The sequence below is a fragment of the Micromesistius poutassou genome (genome assembly GCF_964030765.1).
Source record: "Micromesistius poutassou genome assembly, chromosome: 14".
Taxonomy (NCBI): domain Eukaryota; kingdom Metazoa; phylum Chordata; class Actinopteri; order Gadiformes; family Gadidae; genus Micromesistius; species Micromesistius poutassou.
Window position 1 is genome coordinate 12,545,734 of NC_140284.1, and position 16,261 is coordinate 12,561,994.

The 16,261-nt window shown below is 48.1% G+C and overlaps 1 protein-coding gene across 3 annotated transcripts in view; it reads right to left on the minus strand.

The window, feature by feature from the left end:
* Positions 1-16,261, minus strand: part of ttn.2 (titin, tandem duplicate 2) — a 192,346-nt gene that overhangs the window by 68,560 nt on the left and 107,525 nt on the right. For all 3 annotated transcript variants that reach the window (XM_084478397.1, XM_084478396.1, XM_084478398.1), the window contains 32 exons: positions 15,841-16,021; positions 15,454-15,756; positions 14,423-14,938; positions 14,041-14,343; positions 13,521-13,677; positions 13,295-13,437; positions 12,999-13,117; positions 12,620-12,797; positions 12,222-12,506; positions 11,780-12,073; positions 11,288-11,587; positions 10,588-10,896; positions 10,214-10,440; positions 9,569-9,883; positions 9,353-9,467; positions 8,904-9,212; positions 8,597-8,778; positions 8,244-8,373; positions 6,519-6,670; positions 6,138-6,285; positions 5,832-6,052; positions 5,484-5,580; positions 5,083-5,379; positions 4,071-4,370; positions 3,458-3,772; positions 3,128-3,354; positions 2,859-3,009; positions 2,475-2,756; positions 2,054-2,356; positions 1,558-1,863; positions 1,133-1,414; positions 558-745 (listed from right to left, as the gene is read on the minus strand). In XM_084478397.1, coding sequence (XP_084334523.1) covers positions 558-745; positions 1,133-1,414; positions 1,558-1,863; positions 2,054-2,356; positions 2,475-2,756; positions 2,859-3,009; positions 3,128-3,354; positions 3,458-3,772; positions 4,071-4,370; positions 5,083-5,379; positions 5,484-5,580; positions 5,832-6,052; positions 6,138-6,285; positions 6,519-6,670; positions 8,244-8,373; positions 8,597-8,778; positions 8,904-9,212; positions 9,353-9,467; positions 9,569-9,883; positions 10,214-10,440; positions 10,588-10,896; positions 11,288-11,587; positions 11,780-12,073; positions 12,222-12,506; positions 12,620-12,797; positions 12,999-13,117; positions 13,295-13,437; positions 13,521-13,677; positions 14,041-14,343; positions 14,423-14,938; positions 15,454-15,756; positions 15,841-16,021 — 7,635 coding nt within the window. The remainder of the gene's footprint in view (positions 1-557; positions 746-1,132; positions 1,415-1,557; positions 1,864-2,053; positions 2,357-2,474; positions 2,757-2,858; positions 3,010-3,127; positions 3,355-3,457; positions 3,773-4,070; positions 4,371-5,082; positions 5,380-5,483; positions 5,581-5,831; positions 6,053-6,137; positions 6,286-6,518; positions 6,671-8,243; positions 8,374-8,596; positions 8,779-8,903; positions 9,213-9,352; positions 9,468-9,568; positions 9,884-10,213; positions 10,441-10,587; positions 10,897-11,287; positions 11,588-11,779; positions 12,074-12,221; positions 12,507-12,619; positions 12,798-12,998; positions 13,118-13,294; positions 13,438-13,520; positions 13,678-14,040; positions 14,344-14,422; positions 14,939-15,453; positions 15,757-15,840; positions 16,022-16,261) is intronic.

Here is a 16,261-nt window from a genome sequence, read left to right on the forward strand (position 1 = left end):
GTGGTGCAACAGCCTGTCCCAGGCCTGTTGCACTTTTTTCTTCTTTAAGGTTGAAATACAGACACACTGCTGACATGGCTGTTCAACAGGTAGCGCTCATGCGGTAGCTCTCATGCACATGCGCCTAATTGATGACTATTGTTGTTATCACGTGACACGCTGCATGGATCGGATCAGATCATATTTCTTTCTCCCCTCCGATATCCGATCCAGCAAAATGGGTAAATATCGGACCAAGGCCGATGCCGTGGATCGGGACATCTCTAATTATTATAGTCGTATTGGCATAGCTCCTAGATGTGCAAATACATAATTATAGCTGCATTAGCAAAGCTCCTTGATGTCACCGTCATTATACATTATTATAGCTCCATTAGCTCCTGGATGTCATCATCATTATACTTTATTATAGCTGCATTACCTCCTGGATGTCTATGTATTTGTACGCATGATCCGATGATGACCCCCTATATTCTACCAGCATGGGAACCTGAGCGACCCTGCAGACAATGTTGAGAGCAGGTCTTGGTTTGACTGGAGCATCAAGCGGAGCTGACCTTGCAGCTGGTCCTGGTGCAGGAGGAGGTGACGGGCATCCACAGCTCTCTGTTGGTGTCTCTCTTCTCCACAATGTAGTTGGAGATGGCACAGCCACCGTCGTCCAGAGGAGGGCTCCAGGAGATGACCATGTAGTTCCTGTAGACCTCGTCGAATACTACAGGACCCTCTGGAGGCTGTGGTCGGTCTGGAAGAGAAAAGATCACCTTAGAAACACCAACCACACCCAGTCTAAAGGCTCTAGCCAACCAGCCAAGAATCAGCAGAGACTCAAAGCAGATTGAACTGGGGTCTGGTGGGTGACTATTCTGAAGCCGACTACAGAACTAACCAACCAGGGAGACTAATGCTAGGCAGACTACAGAACTAACCAACCAGGGAGACTAATGCTAGGCAGACTACAGAACTAACCAACCAGGGAGGCTAATGCTAGGCAGACTACAGAACTAACCAACCAGGGAGACTAATGCTAGGCAGACTACAGAACTAACTAACCAGGGAGACTAAGGCTAGGCAGACTACAGAACTAACTAACCAGGGAGACTAATGCGAGGCAGACTGCAGCAGTACTGACCGACCACGGTTATGGAGCACAGTCCCTTGCGTGTTCCCACTGCATTCTCCAGAGCGACCGTGTAGCAGCCGCTGTGCTCTCTCTTGGCCTTGGAGATGGTGAGGTTGAGGTGTCTGCTGGTGCTGTGGGAGCTGATCTCCTCATCAGCCTTCAGCTCCTCGTCGTTCTTGCTCCAGGTGATGGTGGGCGCTGGCTTACCGCTGTAGCGACCCTGCAGGGTGCACATGTCTCCTACCTTCACCATCATCTTGTCTCTGAAGTCCAGGTCCAGGTTGGGAGGTTCTGAGAAACAGAGAAGAGAAACGGTCAGGGCCCTTCATAACAGCAGACGTCCCAGTCTAGAAGTAGAGTGCCCTGTCCACAGTTCATAGTCACATGCTGGATACAGTGTGCAACCCAGATCGACGATGCAGTGCAGTGCTCACCGAGCTCCTCCTTGACCTGGATGGGTTTGGTGCAGAAGGAGGCTTTGCCCTTGCCGACGTGGTTGACGGCACAAACTCTGAACTCGTGGCTGGAACCCTCCTTCAGGCCAGCATGGGTAAACTTCTTGTCCATCAGCTTCTCTTCTCCACCGATAGGCGTGAAGCTGTCTTTTCCGATCAGACGAGACTCCAAGATATACTGGGTGATCTCAGCGCCACCATCGTACTTGGGTGGTCTCCAGGAAACAGAAATGGAGTCCTTGGTGATGGCGGTGACTTCCAGCTCTTCTGGACGCTCAGGAACAGCTGTCAGACAGAAACACTCAGAAGCAGCACCAACACTATATTCGACCACACTGGCGTCCAGGAATACTAGTAGAAACTGGTTCTTTACATTATCACAGGATCAAATGCAATGTCAAAATTCAAAAACAACATTCTTTATAAGGTACTGTATATGATACATCCAACATCCAAACATCCACATGTTCCTTACAGATGGGGTCCTTAATGAGAACCATCTTGTCGGTCTCGATGAAGGGTCCCATGCCAATGATGTTCTCTGCTGCGATCCTGAAGAAGTATCCCTTCCCGTCAATGAGACCCTGGACAACCGCATTGTTCCTGGTCACCGTGTAGGACACCGAGGTCCAGCCCATGCGGTCAGACTCTCTCTTCTCGATGATGTAGTTGGTGATTGCTGAGCCACCATTGTCCTCAGGAGAAGACCACGTCAGTTTACACGAGTCGTTGGTCAGATTCTCTCCAGCGAAGGGAAGCCCCACTGGGCCAGGCACATCTAGACACAAAGACCAACAGTTACCATCACATCAACAGGTTACTCCTACTTCTAGAAGATGTTGAGGGATTCTGTGAAATAGTGTGACTAGACCTCATCATGTCTCGTCACAACTCACCAAGAACTTCTACGACCACAGCCTTTTTCCTCTCGCCACCCTCGTTCTTGGCGGAAAGGGTGTAGATGCCCTGGTGTTGGCGCCTGCAGTTCTTGATGACCAGAGAGTTAGAGATGCCAGTGGTCTCCACAACTGCTTCTTTGGGAACATCTGCATCATCGCGACACCAGCTGATCAGTGGAGCTGGTTTACCGGAGACGTAGGCAATGATACGGATGGTGGCACCAGCGTGCACTACAATCTTCTCCTTAACAGATGCATCCAGGTCCATCTCAGGAGCAACTAGAGGACAGGAGGGGAGGACATGTTGTCATCACCTATGAAGGACTATTATATGAAGTATTATTTCCGCCAGGCTACATCAAGGTATGTGAAAGTCCTTACTGGTTCTGTCTTTGAGCTCAATGAGCTCTGAGACGTGTCCCGGCTCTCCAACCCCAGCAGCGTTGACGGCCCTCACCCTGAAGCGGTACTGACTGCCCTCCTTCAGGTCGGGAACCACAAACTTGGTTCCTCTGATTTCCTTGTCTTTAGCCTGCAGTAGGAGGATGAATCACTACAGATTTACTAATAGTTCACCATTGATACAGTCCAAACTAATTCAATATGCACTCAGAGATATGGATCTACTGTGTGGTAACTGTAGTAATGACCTTCTCCCACTCCTCAGGCTCTCCCTCCTTCTCCTCCTCTTCTGGCTCGCTCAGCATCAGGGCCTTCCTCTGAGCCTTCTTCTCCTCCTCCGCCTTGTCCACCTCCTTGTACTCCACAAAGTAGCCGGTCACCTTGGAGCCTCCATCCGTCTGAGGGGGAATCCATTCCAGCTCCACGGTGGACTTGGTCCAGTCTGTCACTTTAGGGGACGGGGGGCCAGGGGGGGCTACACACACACACACACACACACACACACAGGCAAAGAACACGTTAGACTTGTTTCAGAGCTGGATGTTGTGAGGGTTATAGCAGGGTTGTGGGGGTCTTACTGATCGGGTCCCTGCAGAGCACAGGGTCCGAGGGGACACTGGGGAGGCCGCAGCCAGCAGCGTTTATGGCGATGAGCCTGAACTGGTACATGGAGCCCTCTATCAGCCCGGTGACGTCCCAGTTATTCCCCAGAGGCAGTGCTCTGATTGGCTCGCGGTTGACCCTGGCCCAGCGCTTGGAGGTGGTCTCCTTCTTCTCAATGAAGTAGCCGGTGACGGAGGAGCCTCCGTCATACTCGGGCTCGTCCCAGTTCACCGTCATGGACTCCAGACACACCTCGGTGACCGTGGGCTTCTCACACTGACCAGGAACCGCTGAAAGGCAAAGGGAAACCTTAGGCTTCTTTATCTCTGCTCCACATTAGTTCACCTGAGAGGCTGACTGACAACACTGGTACACTTTAGAAACTAACTGACACCATTGATACACCTTAGAGGCAGACTGACACCATTGGTACACCTTAGAGGCAGACTGACACCATTGGTACACCTTAGAGGCTGACTGACATCACTGGTACACCTGAAAGGCTGACTGATTTTGATGTGAAATAAATGACACTTGATATATAAGAGCAGAAAAGTTCACATGAATGTCCATGTAGTCCGAACTTACTGAAGAGGTTCCTGGCCTTCTCTGGCTCACTGCTTATGGGTGGTCCCACTCCAAACTTGTTCTGAGCCATGACCCGGAACTCATACTCATGGTTCTCCGTGAGTCGGGTCACCACATAAGCACACTCCTTGGGGTCATTGGACACGTGCACCCAGGACTTTCTGTTGTCCTCGCGCTTCTCCACCACATAGTTGGTGATCTTGGATCCTCCGTTGTCTTTGGGAGGGTTCCATGCCAGGCCGATGCGCTCAGCAAACACCTCCGTCAGTTTGATGGGTCCCACTGGGGGGCCAGGGCGACCTGTAGAGAGGGAGGGGTTATGTTAACACTTTATTAACAATCAATATGGTGGATAATAAGCTCATTGACATTATTCATAATTCATACGCATTATTCACAGTTATGTTAGGTTAATGTAGGTTATTTTGTGACCTATTCAGATTAACAATTCACATTATGTTTCATTAAAATGGCATTCTCAAAGATTTAAATGTAAATTAATCTATAAATAAGTCTGTTAAGTCATAATCTATTGCCGAATCAGCTAACAAAATGGCTATTAAGTCCACTTATGAAACTACTTGCATTTGTAGCATTATACATTTTATGAACAGGGTGGCAAAAGAGAAAGAAACGGTAATCTTTGAGATAAAACCTCAACATCATCAAGCCAAATGTTTGAACTTCAACATCTAACCAATTGCATGGACCCTTTATTCTATTATTTAATATATATGTTATACATGCATATGATAATTAAAGTGGTTTTGTATCTTTTACAATTTAAACTTTTTTTTTGGTTAGTTTTAAACATGGTCATTTGGTGAACCTCTGTCTGAGAACGGTTTATTTCATATCCGCATCCGAGTGAGGGTTAGGCTTAGTATAAGTATAAGTATAACGCTACGATGTGTGGCATTTCATACACAACACAAGTCATTAGTTGTTGTTGGGGATCTACTGATTGTGAAAGATGACATCACTCTGTTTATTATGAGCTGTGTGTTCTCACCGAGGACAGTCAGGGTGATGTCCTTGGATGCCTTTCCCAGGCTGTTGCTGGCAGTCAGGGTGTAGAGGGCAGAGTCCTCCCTCTTGGACTGCTGGATGAGCAGGGTACACTTCTCCTGGGTGACCAGCTTGTTGGTGTGCTGGTCATACTGCACCCCTGTCTTGTCCTCAGGTTTAGCCAGGCTGGCCTTCAGCCAGGTGAGGGTGGGGAAGGGGCAGCCGCTGATCTTAGCCAGCAGGCTGACGTCACAGCCCTCCTCTCCCTCCACCGCCTCACGCATTTCAATGGTGGGAGCGCCTGGAGAGAGAGACAGATGGTGTGATCACAATCTCCTCCCAAGGAACCCACAAGGATGTGTTAACTGCTGTGGGCTTGGTGTGTGATGGGTGTGGAGGTCTTACATGTCTGGTCCTTGATCACCAGGGGTCCGGCCGTGGCCGAGGGTCTGCTGGGGCCGGCTGCATTCACAGCCTTCGCCCTGAACTCGTATTCTATTCCCTGCGGACACACACACACACACACACACACACACTTAAGTGAGGTCATGAGGATGTTTGTAAACAGAAAATTTGAACCCGAGGATGAACGCCCTCTCTGAATAATTGTGGGTGCTGCAACCTTCTATGATTGGCTGAACCCTTGCCAGCCTTGTGATCTCCCCCCTCTTGGCAGTGTTTGGGACTGTACTTGGTTCCATGTGGATGTGTTCAGAGTGTTAGATGGTGTGTTTGGTTGTGTTTAGGACTGACCTCCTTCAGGTCCTCCACCACGAAGGTGAGCTCCTCCACTTCTCTCTTGTTGCACTGCTTCCACGTCTCCTTCGCCTTGCCGCTGGTATCCCAGCTCAGACGCTCGATGAGGTAGTGTGTGACCCGAGAGCCACCGTTGTTCTTAGGCGCTTCCCAGCTCAGGGTCACAGTGGTCTTGGTGACAAGGTTCACCCTGACCTTGGTGGGGGGATCAGGAGGGTCTGGGGAGGGGTATCCAGGGGTTATGCAAGCCTCCTCTACAGCTCTGGTGTGTGTGTGTGTGTGTGTGGAGGGGGTGTTACTTACAGATGGGGTCCCGGGCCCTTGCAGGCTCACTGGTTACAGTGTAAGGGCTGAATCCCAGGCGGTTCTCCGCACGGACCCTAAACAGGTACTCCTGGCCCTCCAGAAGTCCTGGGACCACATACGCCTGGCTCGCGCACGTGGCGTTCACCTGCACACAACCACGTACACAAGTACACAACTTCATACACAACAACCTCAAGTACACAACTATAGACACAACTATAGACACACTAGTACACAAATTAAATCCCAACCCAACCAAGAGCACCCTCCTGACTGGAGCTGTGTGAGTGGATCCAAGCCCAGCAAATGATTCTTCCTCCCAATGTTTCCAATGTCAGAGGAACAGAGGAGGACGGAGGAGGGAGGTAGGAGTCATACCGTGGTCCAGGCCTTGTCGGTGACACATTTCTTCTCTATGAAGTAGCTCTTGATTCTCTCTCCTCCATCGTTTTCTGGAAGCTTCCAGATCAGCCTCATCGTTGACTTGGCAATGTCAGTCACCCTCAGATCCTTTGGAGCCCCAGGAACATCTGGAGTAGGGAACTCATGAAGTTAGGAACTCATCCAGTTAGGAACTCATTCAGTTAGGAACTCATCCACTTGGGAACTTATCCACTTAGGAACTAATCCAATAACTAACTCACCTTGTTAGTAGCTTACCTAGTTACTCCTAGTTACCAGTCAGTGACTCATCCAGTTAAAACTTTTCTAGTTACTAACTAAATTAATTACAAACTCACCCAGTCATGGTACTAACTCACCTAGTTACCAACTCATATGGAGGCTATATGAAGGCTATATTGCGGCTATATGGAGACTGTATGAAGGCTATATGGAGGCTGTATGGAGGCTGTATGGAGGCTGTAGTGGGCGGGGAACGCAGGGGATGCTGTCCGCCCACTTTTTTAAGCATGTTACAAAAAAATGCATTATATATATTAGGGCTGGGCAACGATTAATCCGATTAATCGCATAGTATTAGTTAACTTGCGATTAATCGCACTTTTAAAATTCTATTTTCAATCCACTCCAATTTAAGTTAAATGACATTATCAAATGGAATGACACATTATCATTCATACCAAATGTATTTAATAAGCAAAAACTAGATGTGATCTTGAGGGAGTTTTATTCACCCACAGTGTGGGTTGAATATGAAACTTACGGAACACCACAGATTTGGGAATTGTAAACAGGCAGTTAATTAGTACAATTGTAAACCAACAGTTACTACAAGTGTAGTTAAATTCAAATAAGTAGCACCACAGATTTGGGAATTGTAAACAGGCTGTCACTTATTGCAATTGTAAGCAGGCAGTCACTTGCAATTACACTGCAAGTGTAATTGAATGTAAAGTATGTGTAACTAAAAACAAAAATTATTTCTGATATGAATGTTGACATTCTGTGGGCAAAACCTTTCAAAATCAAAGTGAAAAAAAAAAGTGCTTTAATGCGTCAATTCATCAAATTAATCTAATATATATATATATTATATTAAGATTTTTTTTTTCCTGTTTGTATTTCACTATGGCAACGCTGTCTGCTCAGTTTGTGTTTATTGATGGACTTTCATTGTGTTTTTGCATATAGCAATTTTTTGCTAATATAACCTTCGACAAAGTTTTGTATTTATAGACAATGTGTTTGTCGTGACTGCAGGCCTAGCCTGTCTGTAAACTGGTGGTAGCGTAGCGATGTTAGGAGCTTTGGTTATTTTGGATTTGCTCCATAAATGTGTTGAGTGACATGAGTGTTTGTCTAGACCTGTAGGTAGGCCTATTGCTGTAATATGTCGGGTAATGAGAAAGAAGCATTATTATTAATAAACATGTTGATTTTTACCATTGAGATTAGTTACAGTTTGAATATTTGGCAAGTAACAAACCTCAAACCTCAACTTCTTCTGAATGTGTGCGCGCCTGCATGTACGCATGCAAGCGGGATTCCTTTTTGATGACGTCAGACACAGTCCCCCCACTAAAAAAATCCCCACTACACCACTGGGCTGTATGGAGGCTATATGGAGGCTGTATGAAGGCTGTATAAAGGCTGTATTGATGCTGTATGAAGGCTGTATGGAGGCAGCATAATGAGACGTACCAAGGACATTAACTCTGACGTTGATGTGTTTCTGTCCAGACTTGTTCTTGGCGGTGATGGTGAAGCGTCCTGAATGACTCCTCAGGCTGACAGGGACGGTCACGGTAGAAGTCGTGTCTGTAGACTCAATCTGCCAACAAGACCAAACAACACAGTGTCAACACTTTACCACTTTTCTCTTCATTTCCACATCTTTTGAAGGATGGTTTCATGTTTATTTTATACATTTTTGTAACATGCAGTGATGTGCACTGATGATAATTTTTCCACTCTCTTAGAAAAGCCCCGTAGTGTAGGCTGCTTAATTAATGAAGAGATTAGAACATTAATAAAAAACGGTTGAGATGACAGACCTCAGAGTCTACTGGCAATGTGTGCACTTTATTCTTCTTGTGCGACTTGGCTTTGCCATCAAAGTCCCAGGTAACCTTGGGAACGGGGCGGCCCTTGATGATGACCGGGATCCTAAATGGATCACCAGCCCTGACGCAGAGCAGGTCGTCTGCCAGCATGTCCAGCATTAGCTTGGGTTCAACTGTGGAGGTCAAAGGGCAGAGGAGATTTCAGAGGAACCTCAGGATACAAAATACTTTGAAATATTCTAGTGATTCTATATGATAAATAATGTATATTATAGAGTTATCATGTAATATAACGTACCCTGAACCTCCACTACCAAAACCTCTGCGGTGCGAGGGCTGGGGTCGGACTCCCCGATGTCATTGACCGCGATGATCCTGAAGCGGTACAGTTTGAGCTCTCGGAGGCTGGGGACGGTGAACTCGGTAGTGGGGTGCAGAGAATCTGCGTCGTTGATCCTCGCCCACTCTGAGGATCCTTCGTCTTGGACCTCAATGATGTAGCCCTTGATAGGACTTCCACCGTCCCGCTCTGGGGCGCTCCAGGCCAGGGTGACGCTGTGCTTGTTCTTGTCCGCAACTGTCGGGGCAGCCGGCATGCCGGGGGGAGCTGGTTGGGGGAAGTGCAACCTTTTAGTTTATCAGTGAATCCCTTGACATGATAACTCAATTCAAGTGCATGCTTGGGGAACATGTGGACGTGTGGTGATCATGGTTCAGCTGCAGCAGTAACCAGCAGTGTTCACTCACTGAGAGGGTCGACAGCAAAGGCAGAGTCTGAAGCTCCACTGAAAGGTCCGGTTCCTGCAGAGTTGGACGCTGCTACTCGGAACTCGTACTCCGTCCCCTCGTTCAGACGGGTAACCTGGAACCCGGACACACAGGTTGAGTGAACTGACTCAGACCTCAGTAGAAGACATGTTGTACTGTGTGTGATCTAGAGACACAGCTCTACCCTCAGCTCACCTGGTATTCCCAGCCCTTAAGGCCGCGCTTTGTGACAGGAACCTTGTTGACCTTGGCCCAGTAAGAGGTGCCTTTCTCCCTCTTCTCCAGCCAATAGCCAGTGACCAGAGAGCCGCCATTTTCCCTGGGGGGCTCCCAGGTTAGGGTCATGGAGGTCTTGGAGTACTCAGCGATGGTGGGCTTCTCTGGTGGCCCAGGAAGGCCGAACGGATCCGTGATGAGAACTTCTTCTGTGGCACAGGGGTCGGACCTACCGTAGCGGTTCTCAGCTCGGACCCGGAACAGGTAGGTTTTATTGGTCTCCAGGTTCCACACCTAGAGATCATCATCCCATTATCAACATTATTTCATCTATTCCCCTTCTGAAAAAATCCACCAGCGCGGGTAAGTTTCTCTACTGGTAAAATATCTCAACCTATCTAAACCAGAAACTATGCATAACGGCCCATTCAGTTTCCGGTTTTCTTCCCAGACTCTGCCATCACCCCACAGAAGCACACTGATCTAACATACACATCAACACATGATCTAACATATTCTACATCTGGAGATCAGCAGCACACATCATCTCATCTGTTTCTGCTCTCTTCTTTCTAAATGCAGAGGAATTTACGTCAAGTGACCAAAGGAGGGTTCAGAACTGACCCCAAATCTCCTCTCAATGATGCTGTTGGTGACCTCAGTCCACTGGGGTGCAGCAGGAGGCTCCTCGCCCTCCTCCACCTCTGGCTCCTCGCTCAACACCTCCTTCTTCTCCACAATGTAGTTGGTGAGCTCGCTGCCACCGTTGTCGATCGGTTTGTCCCACTGCAGAGAGCAAGACTCTCCCTTGATGTTGGACACCGTCACGTTCCTGGGGGGCAGTGGGCGGTCTGCAAATCCACAGAATTTATGTTGTTCATTAATGGGGTTAAATATGTAACCATACATTAGGATTCATCCATTTGAACATGTTGTTCAATAATATGATTCTACATGTGACCCTCAATCAGGATCATCCATGGGTCATGTATTCTCACCCAGCACCATGACGAAGACTGTGTGTCTGCAGGTGCCCATGTTGTTGGAGGCAGTGACGGTGTAGCTTCCCTTGTCCCGCCGGTTGGCAGAAGGCATGGAGATGCAGGTCTTACAGTTCATCCTGCCGGTCTCCACCGTCTCCATCAGCAGGCTCTCTGAAGCCTCCGCTATCAGAACGTCGTCCTTGAACCACTCCACCTTGGGGATGGGCAGACCAATCACGTCGGCCGGGATCTCGATGAGGTCACCCTTCCTCACTGTGATGGAGTCTCCCTTGAAGACCTTCAGCATGTGGATCTCAGGAGACACTGGGAGGAGAACACCACACTTCAAATGTATTCTGTCCTTATATCGTTGGATATCATCAAGAACGATGCACTGTATTAATAGTAAGTATATATAAATATGTAAGGATTGAACACACTGGATCTTGATCTGACTGCTTCTGACTGAGTGCTTGAGCTACGCGGTCCATAGCTTTCAGCAACATAACTTACAGTACTCCTCCAGATGAAGTAACTATCAGAACCAGGATATATACTCCAGTTACAAGCCTCCTCAAGATGAAGGAACTATCAGAACCAGGATATATACTCCAGTTACAAGCCTCCTCAAGATGAAGGAACTATCAGAACCAGGATATATACTCCAGTTACAAGCCTCCTCAAGATGAAGGAACTATCAGTACTTAAGGCTCACCTTCATCATCCTGAATCACAACCGTCAAAGGAATGGAGGGTTCGCTCTCTCCAATCAGGTTGGCACATTTAATCCTGAACTCGTACATCCAGTCCTCCTCCAGACCCTCCACGGTCATGGTCTGGTTGGGGCAGATTTCTTTGTTGCAGGGCTCAAACACCTGCTGGTCGTGTTTCTTCTTCTCTACAAAGTAGCCGATAATAGGACTGCCGCCGTCATTACGAGGTGGTTTCCAGGCCAGGGTGATGGAGTTCTTGGTCCTCTCTGTGTAGTGGAACTTCTCAGGGTAGCTGGGGGGTCCTGCATCACATAGAATAAACAACCAAAAGGGTTTAAAAGATGATCGTGCAAAGCTGTGGTAAAAGCATGTATTATTCGAAATAGTATTATGTTTAGGAACAATATTACTTTACCATGAAGCAAAACAAATCAAATCAAATCTTTTAACACAGGCAAACTATAGGAGCATCTCTAAAGAAATGTCCTCCTCACCTTGTGGGTCCACAGCCGTGATGGGTCCCAGTTCCACCGGGGGTCCCATGCCATACTTGTTCTTGGCGATGACCCGGAACATGTAGTCCTGGCCCTCCATGATACCTACACACTCACACTTGGAGGAGGCCGTCTCCACGGGCTGCCTCCACGTGTGCATCTTAGCATCCCTCCGCTCCACGATGAAGCCAATGAGGTCACTTCCACCGTCGTCATCTGGGTCGTCCCAGTTCAGGAAGATCATCTTGCGAGTGACGACCACAGGCTTCAGGTCTGTGACTGGGCCAGGGACATCTGCAAAGGAAATCAAACTATGATGAACCTCTGGAATACACCCACCCCTAATCCCAGGGACTCATACCAATATCCCAATGTTGTTATCCTTATGCTATGATGTGCGTACAATAATAATATATGTAGAAGAATGGATATATCTACGGACCCATGACATCCACCCGGGCCCAGGCAGACTTGGTTCCACTTGGGTTGCAAGCAGAAATCAGGTATTTTCCACAGTCCTTCCTCTGGACGTTCTTGATTTGGACGATGCTCTGGTCGCCATCCTCCAGGATCTCCACACGCTCCTTGTCTGGTTTGCCGTCATTCACCACCCAGGTGATGGAGGGTTTAGGTTTCCCTGTGACGGTGGCTGGGAGGTTAAGTGTCTCTCCTGCTCTGATGATCACACCATTCTTCACAGCCAGGTCCAGCTCGATGACTGGTTTCTCTGTGAATAAGAAGCATGCATCCGATGGAGATCAGAGCATATTGTTAGCGAACACTAATAATGAACAGAAGGTCTGGCAGACATGCTGCTAAGATGTGACCGGAGATACTGACCAGCAGGGTTCCTGACAAACACAGACTCAGTGAAGCCTGGTGCTCCTTCTCCAGCAGCGTTGCAGGCGATAACTCTGACCATGTACTTGGCTCCCTCTCGGACCCCATAGACTGTGAAGGCCCGGGTCTTCCAGGGTCGCTCTGTAGACCTGGACCAGTCCTTGGTTCCAACCATGGCCTACAGGCCCGGAGACAAGAGGGAGAGCTTTATCAAACCCATACTACCCATTTCCTCGAATCTGTTTAGTTAGATGATTGGTATGGTCTCATCACTAATCACATTCTAACTGTATGAAGCAAAAGGGACAATATTAGATACAAGTTCTAGATGTTATACATATGTCCTCAGAGGCCTGTGAGAAGCTAGGGTGAGACTGACCTTGTCAACATGGTACCCCAGGATCTCTCCTCCACCGTTGTCCAGGGGAGCATCCCACTCCACTTCGATGGAGTGGTCTGTAGTTTCCATCACCCTGGCAACAGGAGGACCAGGAAGAACTGCAGAAAACCACACACACACACACAAACACACACACACAAACAATGGGACATGGCAATTTTGAAAATAGGCTGGTGGATTAAGTACGGGATTCGGGATTGGAAATGTTTCAGCGACTTGGTTACTTTAGCCTTAGTTACTGAATATAGACCGACAGCAGCAGCTCTGGGACTTACGGATGGGGGCATGGGCAGTCTTTGGGTCAGAGGGGATGCTGAACTTGCTCGGCCCAGCCTGGTTTTCTGCTGCGACTCTGAAGATGTAGGTCAGACCCTCTATGAGGCCTTCCACGGTCACCTCTGTGTCTGCAACCAAGTCCCTGTTACAGTGAAAACATGGGTTCAGATCTCCTGTACCACTCGTATGCGTCCTCCGTGTGGTCCTGTGTGTGTGGTGTCCGACCTGTTGACACGGGTCCATTTGGAGCTGTTGATCTCACGGCGCTCCACCCAGTAGCCCAGGATGGGGCTGCCGTTGTCCGCCGGCTCGCTCCACAACACCACCATGCTGTGGGCAGTGATGTCATCGATGTCTGGCTTGTCTGGAATCTCTGGAGGATCTAGCAGGTGAGGAGACAAGGTGGTCAGTCCAACACCTCGTACAACTACGTGACATCATGATGTGAGTTATATATCAGTAAAACACCTCCATATATTAAACGATGTGACATTACAACCTGAGTTATATAGGAGTTCAACACCTTGTTCAACAACGTGACACTATGATGTGAGATATATATCAGTAAAACACCTCTCTATACATTCAACTATGTGACATCATATCATGATTTATATCAGTAAAACACCTCCATATATTAAACGATGTGACATTATATCATGAGTTATATATCAGTAAAACACCTCTATATATTAAACAATGTGACATTGTAAGGTGAGTGACTCAGGGTTTCAGTGTGTAATACCGAAGGGATCCTTGGCGATGAGGGGTTTGGACACGCAGGCCGGACCAGCACCAAACTTGTTCTCGGCCACCACTCTGAAGAGGTACTCCTTCTTCTCGATGAGTTTGGGCACCAGGTAACGACAGCCGCGCAGGGTGGCGGTGACTGAGCTCCAGCCAATCTCAATCTTGGAGTTGTCTTTCTTCTCCAAGGTGTAATTAAGAATCTCGCTTCCACCGTCGTCCAGGGGGGCGTCCCACTTGCAGACCACAGAGTTCTTCCTCACCTCCTCGAAGCGGAAGTTGACCACAGGTCCAGGAGTATCTAATGCAGAGCAGAACAGGGTGGTTAAACACGTTGCTAACAGGATGTTAGCAGACTTTAAGAACAGAAGAGATCTTACCAAGTACGTTGACGTCACAAGAAGCAGAAGCTTTTCCCTGGTCGTTCTTCACCGTGATGGTGTAGACTCCGTGGTCTCCACGGATGGTGTCCTTGACGACAATCCGGGACTCCCCCCTCGTGGAGTCTTCGAGGCACAGACGCTCGTTGATGGTGGGGTAGTCAGACTCCTCTGGCTCTGCCTCTGCTGGCTGTTCCTCTTCCTTCTTCTCCTCTTCTTTCTTCTCTTCCACCTTGGTCTCTTCCACCTTGGTCTCTCCTTCCTTCTTCTCTTCCTTCTCTTCCTTCTTCTCTCCTTCCTCTTTCTTCTCCTCCACTTGGCTCTTCTCGACCTTCTTCTTGATGGGTCTGTCGGGCCTCACCCTGAGGGTCTCTGGTCTGATGACCTGGTCATTCCAGTACCAGGTGATCTGAGGGTATGGATATCCAGATATGTTGGCTTCTAGACAGATCTCACAGCCTCTCTTGATGTTCAGACCCGCCTGCACGCTGCCGCTGAGGAACACCTTGGGAGGATCTGAAACAAAGACCAACCAGTTCATAGATTCAACTCTAATGATTGAATGTTCAACCAATCCCTGATTAAGGAAGAGCATGAGTTTCTTAAACTACGGTTCATGAAGCACAGAACATTGAGCCCACAGGATTTGCTGATTGTTTTAAAAGGATCATTCCAGTGTGCTCAGGGTTTTCAAAGCTGTGGTTCAGGGACACTTTTATGTCCTAAGATGAAAATGTTTAAGAAGAAGATATATGTTGAACCTTATATTTTTGATTAGCAGATAGGATAATATACACTATACAAACTATGTTGCTATGCAGCAGATAGGATAATATATATGATGCAACCTATATTGTTATGTAGCAATTGGGATAATATATACCATACAAACTATGTTGCTACGTAGCAGATGGGATAAAATATACGATGCAACCTAGGTTTTTACGTAGCAGACAGGATTATATATACTATAAAACCTAGGTTGTAATGTAGCAGACAGGATAATATATACTGTATGGAGGACTACTGACCTCTGGCGTCAGAGGCCTTGACAAACAATGAGCTGCGAGAGGGTTCGCTGACCCCGGCAGCGTTCTCAGCCTTGACCCTGAACTGGTAGTTCCTCCCTTCGGTCAGGCCCCTCACGGTGTAGGACAGCACAGGGACCAGGAAGTCGTTGCACCTCTCCCACTTGTCCATGCCCTTCTGGAGCTTCTCCAGGACATAGCCCATGATCTTGGCTCCACCGTCATACATGGGGGGTTTCCAGGTCAGTGTGATGGTCTTGGATGTGGCGTTGTGAGTCTCTACGTCCACTGGTGGGTCTGGAACGTCTGGAAACACAAAGCATCTTTGGTACTTCATACTGAGCTTGATCACATTGACAACACTATCGGTCTACATGCTAGCATCCTTACGTTTCTGGTCCTGTGCAATGACTGGATTGCGCAGCTCGATGTATTCTCCTCCTCCGATCTTGTTCACAGCTTGGACACGGAAGTAGTACTCTCCGTTGGGGATCAGGTCCTTCACAGGCCAGCTGACCTTGTTCTCCCCTGACATCATGTTAACATATGTCCTCCTGCCTGCCTCGCGACGCTGGAGAGGACAGACAAACAGGTGACAAGTGTAAGGACAGACGTACAGCCAGACAAGTGTATGGAGAGATGTACAGCCAGACAAGTGTAAGGACATATGTACAGCACACTGTCTGTGTCAGGACAAACAGACAGGCAGATATGTGTTAAGACAGACAGATATGTGTCAGAACAGACAGAGAGATAGGTGTTAGGACAGACAGATATGTTTCAGGACAGACAGACAGGTGTCAGGAGAGAT